The sequence below is a fragment of the Acipenser ruthenus genome, chromosome 32, assembly GCF_902713425.1.
Source record: "Acipenser ruthenus chromosome 32, fAciRut3.2 maternal haplotype, whole genome shotgun sequence".
In the NCBI taxonomy this organism is placed as follows: domain Eukaryota; kingdom Metazoa; phylum Chordata; class Actinopteri; order Acipenseriformes; family Acipenseridae; genus Acipenser; species Acipenser ruthenus.
In genome coordinates, this window is record NC_081220.1 from 2719251 (window position 1) to 2729928 (window position 10678).

A 10678-nucleotide genomic window follows, 5' to 3' on the forward strand; every position below is an offset into this window, starting at 1 on the left:
AAGAGATGCTTTGCACTGTTTCTTAAATCAAGTGGCCTCAAATAAATTGTCTACATTAATGTCTGCTTAGCCTACCTGTCAGTCTGGTGAAATTGTAAAAATGTGTAATTGACTTGTGGATGTTCACATCAGAACTCGAGCTGTCATTCTCGTCCCCTCAAACTGGCGCAGGCAACACATCTGCCTGGATTCCTGCATGATATAAATGTGTTTCTTCATTTGCGCGGCCTGCTTTTTATTATTCATTGGGGTTTGTTTACTACACGCCTCCATCGCTGAGCCTTTAATCAGACAGTCCTTGTAGGTGACAGTCCAGTTTGATCCGCACGTACTTCTGCCAAACTTAAATTCAAAGTACAATCTTCTAAATGGGTTGTAATATAATTTCAAAAGTATTATTATTATTATTATTATTATTATTATTATTATTATTATTATTATTATTATTATTATTATTATTATTAGTTTTAATTAACGTACTGATTGAAAATTAGAGGACTAATATGAAAGAGGTGCGCGCATCAATTGCAGCTAATTAGCTCCCATTAGCACCTGAACCTCTTTATAAACCCATTGCGCTCTAAGGAACACCAAACTCAGCTACTGACGGTTTTGTTTTTATTATTGTTTCTTTATAACGGAGAAAGAAGTTCACGGTCGGGGCTGCCTTGGATTTAATGATGCCGTGTTGTCTTAGATTTGGGTAATTGTTGATCTTTTCTCTACTTTAGAAACGTTCATTTTATATTGTGTTGTTCACTTTTTTTTTTTTTCAATGCAGAATAACATTGCTGTTAGCAGTGTTAGTCACTGAAGTTTGGACGCAGAACCCCCCTCTAGGTACGATAACGGTCGCTTCAGCAGAGCTGTCCTTTTAGCTTCCTGTTTATTTGCCGGTTGTGTGTTTTCAAGTATCGTTGTCTTCTGCAGGCTCGGTGAGGACAGAATGTCAAGGGAGTGTTATGATGATGATGTTGGATAAGTCTTTTGTTGGAAAGTATTTTCGCATCAATGTGATTGGTGAGTGATCATTTTTCTTGAATAGAAAGCGTTTGATGTGCAAAGCCTGTTGACTCGTAATGTAATAACCTGAATTAAGTACGGAGCACTCCTGCGCTGTATGGCAGCAACCAGCTTTCGTTTTTGTGAAATGCAGGCTATGAAAGGTTCTTGCGTTAGTTTTAAAAGCATGTTGCTGATCACACTAAATAGACCTGTGTTGCTACAACCTTAGTCAGATTTGTTGACTGCAAGTGCGCAGAAATAGAAATCATTTACTCTAAACCTACTGTTCCGAACAAGCGTATAATTCTACTAATATAAATAGTTATGACAATTTCAATAAGTAGATGGGACGGGGTGGTGGGGATGTTCACTCTGTTATATCTCTACCTTGCTTGATCACGTGTACAGTTTCTTAAAGCCAACAGAATTTCTTTCCATAGACAATAAGGGGGTGCTTGTGTCCCTCTCTCCAAGACTGGCTGCACAGTGTGGATATAGCTTAACCGTTGACTTCTTGGGAAATGCCAAGTTCCTTGCTTCTGAGCTGCTTTGCTCAGAACACAGTGAGTCCTCATTTTATTTCTTGTAAGCTTGTTTCTAATGGTGACATGCTGGGACTAACTTTAGCCTTTGTTTCCAGAATGATGAGACCTACAAGCTGACAGTACAAATCAGTGTCTTCTCAAACAGTGCTATGACTTCAGCTTCCTCCTATGTTCAGAGCATGACATGCCGCTATTCTCCATGGGCAGAGAGGGAGATTCTGTGTGAAAGAAACTACATGGAGGTAGGGGCTGTCAGGATGTGATAATGCTGTTCAGTTTGTTGGGTTGTGTGGGTATTTAATTGTCACTACAGAAGTGCTTCACTCATGACTAATGTGAATTCTCTTTAGGTTTCTGTGAGAAGAGGTGTGCCACTTATTGAGCCAAACTTTGTTCAAGATGATCCTGATTGGTCCCTTGCATACCCTGAGGTAGAATCATGTGACTTTGCATTAGCTTCATTCATGTCCCCTTGGTCTTGCCTATTGAAGTTTACTCTACTGTCTCATCTAGAGGAAGCAAAATCTAACGGCCCCCTTAACTTTAACCTGTCTCCCAAGAGGGTGGCCATATTGGAATTGTGTGACATTTAAGGCATTGGCTTTGCATACATGTATTCTGTGATTTGCTTTGATAGAAATTGATTGGAGAAATTAACCATTTCTTGTTGGTGTAAGCCTTGTATTTCAACCAATGAGGTAGTGGCTTCATATGTGCAGGGTTATAAACCCTTCATGCTAAATGTGTCCTGATTTACCTTTTGAAGTCTGCTGCATATGTTCAATTTCAGGTATTGTCTTAAAGTTTGGTACACTGATGTATTAAGGTCCAGTACAAATGAATGGCTGTAAACTCTGCCTGTATCCGATCCAGTCCACATGCTTTCACGTAGGCTCTTTCGTACGCAGTTGTATTTGAGGATTTACTCTGTTCTATTAGATGCCTGGTGAACATAGAACAGTTTGAGTGATACATTGTTAAACTTTCACCTTTCAGTTTTAGTTCTTGTTTATTAAACAAGCCATTTGTGACAAATCCTTTAGACTGGGGATGCTTTGTGTTCAAACTCCCTATTCTAATGAGGTTTTCTCTTTGCTAGGCAACTGCTGCTGACAACAGCATCTGGAAAATTGTGTTCCATCTCCCAGCAAATAGAAAGACAACCATGACTGTTGCTCGGGCCATGACAAATGGCTATGGCATAAACACTACACCAACTCGAATTCTGGTTAGAGCTGCATACAACTCCACAGAAAGCCAGCCTCAGGTGGTAAGTAGTCTAGGCTTCATTGTTGTCTAGTACAGTATATCCAGACTATAAAGGTAGACTACAGTCTTGCTTTTGTTTTAGTAAAAGTTCCCCCTCCCCTCCAACAGATCCAAACTGTACCAATGGCTGTGCTAAGATCAACCACCTTTTATAAGCAAAGATGGATGGTCATGATGGTGGACACTGCAGTTACATGTCCTACTGGTGAGTAAGCTTATGGAGGGCAATGGTGCTCAAGAACTATTCTAGGTTTAAGTATGAATTTTCTATACCAAGTCTATGGTGTTCCTTTCTGTCAGATGGAACAGCCTTCACAGAACAGATGATTACATGGAATGTTCCCCATGTTCTGCCTCCTCTTGTTCCGACACCACAAATTACTACCCTTGATGTTCAAATGGGAGTTGATGGTCGCAAACTTGACCCTGCAACGATTCATAGTAGGGATTATAAACTGGATGTCAGTCCCCAGCTAATCACTGTAAAAATTCCTGTGGGAGCTGTTCGTGGATATTACAAGGTATGTAGAAGTTCAACATCTTCTAAATCCTTCTCATTTTAAAGCTTTCTTCCTGAGATGGTTATGTGCTTTCAGAGCCATGTATTGGACAACACCTATGTGATCTCTTACTCTATTGAACCAATGCTGGAGCATACCTGGCAAGATGGGCCTGAGAAGACCAAGTACACAGTACTTCATCCAATAACCACTCCTTTCATGCCTCGGCCACCAGTTGTCACAAACAGTATGTAGAACTTGTCCACATGCAGTAAATCAAAGGGATTTGTTGCAGTGCTCCACTTCATATCCTTCATTTTAACTGCATGCTTTAATTTCAGACACTGTTCCTAAAGCCAGAGTGTTCAATGTGACCCTGGGGACATTCCTGCCTGATGTGGAGCTGGTCAAAATTATAGTTGGACCAGAGACGTTAACTGTGCCAGAAGCCAACCTAAAAGGTTATAATGTCCAGGAGCATGTCTTTCCCAATGGATCCAAGACCTACACTCTCCAGGTGCCATTTGAGGACCCCAATGTGAAGCAAAAGGTAACATCCCACCTGTTCAACCATCCTATTGCCCTTTTGAAAACACTTGCTTCCTGTGGACGTGTTGCTTGCTGTTTGACTTTGGGTTTAATACTACAAACCCTTGCTCTTTCAGGTAACTCCTCCAGACACCAGAACCTACATTCTGCCCCTGACCTACTTGCTGAATATAATGCCAGAGAATACACCCTTTACTCATCCTGCTGTAGTTGAAGCCATTCTCAAAGACATCAGTAAGTGCCTGACCTATTTGGTCTACAACTACCCTTTTCTAACCAATCCAGTCCATTGCCGTGGCAATTCCTCTTGCAGTTCCACCTGCAGTAACTGGCTACTGTGATCGTGCTGCATTCTATACTATGGTAACATATGGCAACATGGGTCGCAACTGGATTCCTTTTGTGGGCTCAAGAGAACTTGGAAGTCTGCTTGCCCTGTACAAGTATAATGCCAACTCTACCAATTTTTGGATGACTGTCCTATACAATTCAGTTGATGCCATATATGAAGTAAGTGATGAAACTTTAAAATGTGTTTAGCTGTTTTGGGTTCAACACATTACTGACCTGATGTATTGTCTCTGTAGGTTATCAGTTCTTCAGGCATCAGAAGCAGGCTTGACTTGACCTTGAAGGATATTGGGACCATGGTTGTGGTGGCTGACTTCTCCCTGTCCTGCATTTTCCCCACAAAGATGATTGGTAACTCTCCTGTGAACAAAGCATTCTTTAGAATAGCTGCTTTTGAGATTGGCACAAGGCTGCATGAATTGGTATTGAAGATATAATCTGTTTCCTTAACCTGGATCCAAATGCTTTGTTTCAGATTGCTTCACCAATGGAACTATGGCAGCTCTTGCTGTGAAAGTGGAATCTGTCCCCAGCTTGTCTCCAAGTCAACTAACTCTAAGGGATCCAAGTTGCCGGCCTCTTCAGTCTGATGCTATCAATGCGCTTTTCTACTTCAATGTCAACTCCTGTGGCACAACTAGAAGGGTTAGTATTGATCACATTTTAAAACCATATTTTGAGGAGTTTCAACATATTGACAAGGTGGCCCCAACACCCCTGGATCAATCTACGGAGCCATGGTGACCTGTGTTTCTATCCGCTGAATTACTTGCATGAATTGTGGACATCAGAAGGATGCCACTTTTGTATTGAACTGCTTGTCCCGTTGACAAAGGTGTTGTGACACATGACATGACTCTTGGTTATGGCATTGCATGTGCTGCCTAGAGACCTTTTGGGTCAATTGCAGTGAACTGGAAGGAGCGTACTTACTGGGGATGATCCCGTGGTGAGGCCGGGACTAAACTAATACACGAGTTGATACCAATTGCAGCTCGAGTCACCAGCTGTGTATTTGCAACAAATCCAAAATAACTGCTGTTGCCCTCCTAGAGGTTACTAAAACAATACCATATTAGTCTAGCAGTTTCTGTAGACAGGCTTGAGGTATCATACTAACTGTAACAATCATGAGGTACCAAAAAAGTGTTCAATTATGAAATTGCAATATTCATTACCAATGATTTTTTTATTTTTAAATTGTGAAATTGGTTAGTTAGTACACAGCTGGGGATGATCCTGAGTACCATATCAGCTAGTCTGCAACTTGGTATGCAGCTCCATACTAAATCTACAAGTTCATTGTAACCTGGGTCTTTGATTTCTCTTCCAGTTTGACAACAACCTCCTGACTTATGAGAATGAAGTGCTGTTCACATCTTACCGGTAAGGATTGCAATCAAATGGAGTATCCTTGTGGTTGAGGCTGAAACTCTGCTAACCCCATCTCCTCTTTCCAGGTTGAGAGTTGCCTGTCACTATCTGGTCAATGACACCAAGATAGTGCAGTTCTTGTACCAGAATAATCCTGCACCTGTAGTCCAGCCTGGCTTGGGGGACCTTGCAGTCATCATGCGGCTTGCATTGGGTATGACTTGGTAATTGAAATAATATAGATGTTTTAGTAGCGTGTTTCCACCTATAAAATTCTCCCTTGCATCTCTGCAGATTCAACCTACAACAACTTCTATGGAGCTCAGGATTACCCTGTTGTGAAGTACTTGCAAAGACCCTTGTATTTTGAGGTAGAGCTCCTGTACAGCAGGGATCCACAGGCTGAATTGTTTTTGGAGAACTGCTGGGCAACCTATTCTGCTGACAGGAATAGCTCTCCCAAGTGGGATGTTGTTGTGGACAGGTAAGATGCTGGAATATGATATTGCTGCTACAAAACCTAGGAATTGGAGTTGTGGCTGATGTGCTCCTGACCTACTTTCTCTTTCTAGCTGTGAGAACTCTGCAGATGAGTACTTGACCATCTTTCACCCAGTCTCCAGCAATGCAAGAGTGCTGTTCCCATCCCATCTGAAGAGGTTTGAAGTGAAAATGTTTTCCTTCACAAGCGGCCGGGATGCACTGAAAGGACAGGTAAAGTGGAGTGTTGGGATGGGGATCTTGTACCACAATGCATGGTTTGGATTGCTTTGCAAGCAGCAAATGGTCACTGTGCTCAAATCTTTAGTGAGTTGGAATGAAAACCTATAACTGCACATTTGCAAGAAACGCTTACTATGATGCAATATATTTGTTTTTCAATTCAGTAATCCTCATTGGATGATGGTCCTGCCTGATCTATTGATGCTTGTTTTACTTGACAAGGTGTGCTGTTTTTCAGATTTACTTCCACTGCAGTGTTGTGATATGTGATTCAAACCGGCCATCAGACAGCCTCTGTAGCAGACGGTGCATTCCAGGGAAACAGAGGCTTGGTAAGAGCTCTGTCTGTTGGGGGGAGGGGGGACATTTTGCATGCATTTTTGTCCATTTGTTTTGATGGACTCCTCCTAATTCCTCCTGTAGGTCGCAGTGCTGAAGGGATGGATGGTTGTGCAGTGAAGGCATTTGTGTCTTCTGGCCCAATTGAGCTGAAGAGAGATGGATCCCTTCACTTTATGCCTAGAAGCGGTAATATGCATGATGTGAACACAATTGCAGTTCAAGTAAAATATAACTATCTCTTTTATATTCCACGAACTATTTCTTTCTTCTCTTGCAGCCCAATTCAATGTGTGGTCCCTTCTGGGAGCTGCAATGGGTGTGTGTTCAGTGGTTGTCTTTGTAGCTGGAGTTGTATATTTTTGGAAAATGCCCAAGTGTGTATTGATAAATAAAAAATCTTGCTTTTAAAGACTGTTTTGGATTGTGTGTTGGTTTTTTTTTTTTTTTTTTTTTTTGGTGGGTGCTTGACTAATTCTACATAGATTATATATTGGTGTGTGTCAGAATGGCCATGTTAATGGGATTCTCTCTTCTTACTGCATTGAATGCTTTGCTTGTTTCCTGATCAAGCCATTCTCAATATGGAGTGTTACTCAAGGACTCTTCACTAATTCACTGAGTGAACCTGGGGGGAAAGACTTTCCTTCTCCATTGAACTGTAACCCTCTTTTTATGTTCCTTTTTGCTTTGACATGCTGCTTTCAGTATGAAAGTTTAGGGTGAAATTATCAACGCTCATATATATATAAACCTTGTTCTAGCATCACAAAAAGTGTGTAGATTTATATGGGCTGATTGCTTTTTTTTTTTTTTTTTTTTTTTGTTATGAATACAAGTTTGTATTCATTTTGTTCACTGAGATTAATACGTCTTTTACTGGAAGTGGTCCCTGGTGAGAGCTCAAAGTAAGGTATTAGTTTAACTTTTTCAGTTTTAACACTATAGAAATGAGGTTGTGTGTGGGGTGTTTTTTTTTTTTTTTTTTTTTTAAGTAATTTGAGTTACTGGTCAAACAAACCACTACTTGGCAACATGTTTTCATGTTTGTTTTGACTGGTTTATATAGTCTGTTACTGGATAAACTCATTTTATGAAACACGTTCCGTAACAAACCGGTACACCCGATGCGGGGAATCTTTAGATCCGCGCACCAGTCCGAACCAGAAGTTCCAATCTTTGAGCTGTTCGGTAAAACAGGAGGACTAGATTTTTTTATATATATAATAAAATATAGAGAGAGCTGAGTAAAAAGAACTGAATTCACTACACCCGCTGGCAACCCCTTGTGTAATGTGTTTATACTATATAGAGGACGCTGAGTTTGATGCAAGACTCGAGCAGACATTCATATTATTAAACCTGCTCGCAGACTCTCCGGCGCCGTCACTCTGAGTGCTCTTTGAAACAGACTGGGTTTGTATTTATATTCATGTTGGGTTAATCAGAGATGATTATCGGCTGCCCGTCTGAAGTACTACCGGAGATTTTAATTGCACAGTTTGTACCGCTCTGTGCCGCGCCGTCCCGTTTGTAACACGGTACGTGAACTGCATTCTGCTAAACAAAACATCACAACAGCAGCAGCAGCGCCATCTACTGGACAAGACCCAGACATACACGTTGAAACAATGATCCAGTTCAATATCTACAAAGAATGAACAAGAAACTATTAGCCGAAGCACCGAAAAAGAAAATATTATACAAAACGGTTTAAAATCAAATGTTTGTTAATCTAACCTTTTTTAGTTACTGCTGAAATACTTCTCTCAGTATAAGGCAACACAAATAAAAAATATTAATATAAAGTTTAAAGTCTTCTTTATTTACCAACAACACACTCCTAGACCCATTTAATAATAGCAATAATACACTCCAGGGTCTGTGTGTTATCATGAGATATATCACCACTTCCTGGGCGGTTGAAGAACTCGACTTCATCTAGTGCCTCCCAACGCACCCAAGGCGTGGTGATATTACCTCATGATAACACACACACCCTGTCGTGTATTACTGCTTCATTAATGTAGTCATTAGGTTTATATGTCACATTCCTTTGTTGTCACTGTATTGATTTAGATATTCGGGTTGGATACCTCGGAAGCCAGCGGAACTCCAGCGTTTCTCCGACAACCACTGATAACCCCTCCCGTGATGATCGACGCTGCCATGACAACCCATGACATCACCCGCACAAGTTACAACACGGCGAGTCATTTTTTGTAGCGCAGTATTAACGTGTTATTGTTTTCACAAAATAACATCAATAAGATTATCAGATCACCTGCTAGTGTGTACTAAACAAAACCTCAAATATCAGTGAATTGATACAGAGACAAGCCGTGGCACCAGCAAGGGGTTAAAATGAAATTAATAAATACATTACCACATGAAACAAAAATACATGTGGGTGTATTTTAATCAAAAATCCATGCATCCATAATTCTGATTATCTAAATAATCTCACAGCTAATTCTTTACAAATGATCATTTTCTATAATTCTCGGGGTGCTACTGTGGTGTTATAGTTTAACATATTAATGGATTTTAGAAATCATCTATGCTAGTCTGCCCCTCAAACAGTTTTAAATATAATTTTGATTTAAATGGCAGGTAGTATATAAATCAATTTCTAAAACAGGTCGCATTTTGTAATTTAAATATTCCTACGTATGAGCTACCAAAACGTATTTTTGTTTCATGTCGTTATTAATGTATTTACTTATTTATTTGGTTAAACTTGAATCCAGCCTTACATTTTAACATCTTGAAGTTACCACAGCGTGTCTATGTATGAATTACTGACGAGTAATATTTGTGATTTGATTACTCTAGCAGATGAACTGATAAAGTATGGATGTTATTTTGTGAAAACAATACAATATTAAAAAAAAGAAATACTACAACATTTAATAAATAAATAAATAATACACCAAACTGTAGCACATTTGTTTAGTCTTAATATCATAACAAATGTACTTATTATAAATACGTAAATCCTTTTATTTGTTGGAAAACGGTCTGGAACTTTTTTAATACTGTGCTATTTGAGTATTTAAAATATGGTTTTCTTCAAAATTAAAATGCCAGCAACGGTGTGTTAATTTAACGAAGCGCCTAACGGCGCTCGGAACGTTCGCATTTTTAAATCCTAACGGTCTCTGCTCAGCTGAGTGGAATGTTCACGAGCCGGTTGCCTAGCAGCGTCTCCCCCTCCTTCTCTGCCCCGCCCTCTCGCCCTCTCTCGTTGCTCCAGCTAGGAGTTCAAATTTAGCTTCGTTATATTAGCTCAACTCTTTACTAACTTTTACAAATTAGCTTATTGGAGGCTTCGTGTTTTTAAGATGGTTCAGGTGCAGCCCGACAGACTGACTGGAGCATCATTACAGTATACCGCACTGCGCTCAGCTTTGTGTGGCGGCTGATACACAAAATAATGAACGACTATTAAATAAATCACATGTATTGCTTTTTAATGCTAAATATGTATCTGGTATTCTAAGTATTATCTACAATTAATAATCCAGCTATATTCATATTCAGAATGTAATACAGTATTAAGACAGGGTCCAGTATTAGAAATAAATAAACACGCTTTAAGAGAAACAGCAGTGATGTTTATTGACCATTCACATACATTCTCTTTATGTTTCTACATTGTGGTTGCACAGGGACAAGGGACTCAGTGATGTTAAAAAAAAAGAAAGAAAAAAAATTAAAGCCTACAATTAACCAATATAGAAAGGAAGCTGGGAGAAAGGTCATTCAAAATGATCTAGACAGCATTCAGAACTGGGCAAACACATGGCAAATGACATTTAATAGAGAACAGTGTAAGGTACTGCACCCAGGCAATACAAATGTGTATTATAAATATCATAATATGACACTTATTGAAACACAATTGCAGTGTTTAGAACACATATACAAATAGAACTAATCCACTCTTCTATGAAACTGTGAACTTAGTGTTTGATTGAATCCCTCTCTGTGTTTGTATAGCCTGGAAACAGGCATCAGTGC

The 10678-nt window shown here is 39.7% G+C and overlaps 2 protein-coding genes across 2 annotated transcripts; both read left to right on the forward strand.

Annotated features, from left to right (window-relative positions):
- The first annotated feature begins 610 nt into the window (after positions 1 to 610).
- LOC117969230 (uncharacterized) lies at positions 611 to 4295 on the forward strand. Its single transcript, XM_059006128.1, has 12 exons — positions 611 to 703; positions 782 to 840; positions 931 to 1020; positions 1446 to 1568; positions 1646 to 1792; positions 1901 to 1981; positions 2650 to 2820; positions 2928 to 3024; positions 3120 to 3340; positions 3416 to 3566; positions 3661 to 3869; positions 3985 to 4295. Exons 4-12 carry the CDS (start codon positions 1527 to 1529, stop codon positions 4207 to 4209), a joined length of 1344 nt encoding a protein of 447 aa, XP_058862111.1. The 5' UTR covers positions 611 to 703; positions 782 to 840; positions 931 to 1020; positions 1446 to 1526; the 3' UTR covers positions 4210 to 4295.
- A 166-nt stretch (positions 4296 to 4461) lies between these two features.
- Positions 4462 to 5821, forward strand: LOC117965238 (zona pellucida sperm-binding protein 4-like). Its single transcript, XM_059005940.1, has 4 exons — positions 4462 to 4570; positions 4695 to 4864; positions 5553 to 5605; positions 5680 to 5821. The coding sequence occupies exons 1-4, from the start codon at positions 4516 to 4518 to the stop codon at positions 5819 to 5821; spliced, it is 420 nt and encodes a 139-aa protein (XP_058861923.1). The 5' UTR covers positions 4462 to 4515.
- The last annotated feature ends 4857 nt before the right edge of the window (positions 5822 to 10678 follow it).

Bases quoted from the DNA above. Each gene is read 5' to 3' on its own strand.
- LOC117969230 (XM_059006128.1), top strand. From the start codon at position 1,527: ATGCCAAGTTCCTTGCTTCTGAGCTGCTTTGCTCAGAACACA. The intron at 1,569-1,645 runs GTGAGTCCTCAT...CTTTGTTTCCAG, and splicing joins GCTGCTTTGCTCAGAACACA to AATGATGAGACCTACAAGCT. The intron at 3,341-3,415 runs GTATGTAGAAGT...ATGTGCTTTCAG, and splicing joins CTGTTCGTGGATATTACAAG to AGCCATGTATTGGACAACAC.
- LOC117965238 (XM_059005940.1), top strand. From the start codon at position 4,516: ATGGTTGTGGTGGCTGACTTCTCCCTGTCCTGCATTTTCCCCACAAAG. The intron at 4,571-4,694 runs GTAACTCTCCTG...GCTTTGTTTCAG, and splicing joins TTTCCCCACAAAGATGATTG to ATTGCTTCACCAATGGAACT. The intron at 5,606-5,679 runs GTAAGGATTGCA...TCCTCTTTCCAG, and splicing joins GTGCTGTTCACATCTTACCG to GTTGAGAGTTGCCTGTCACT.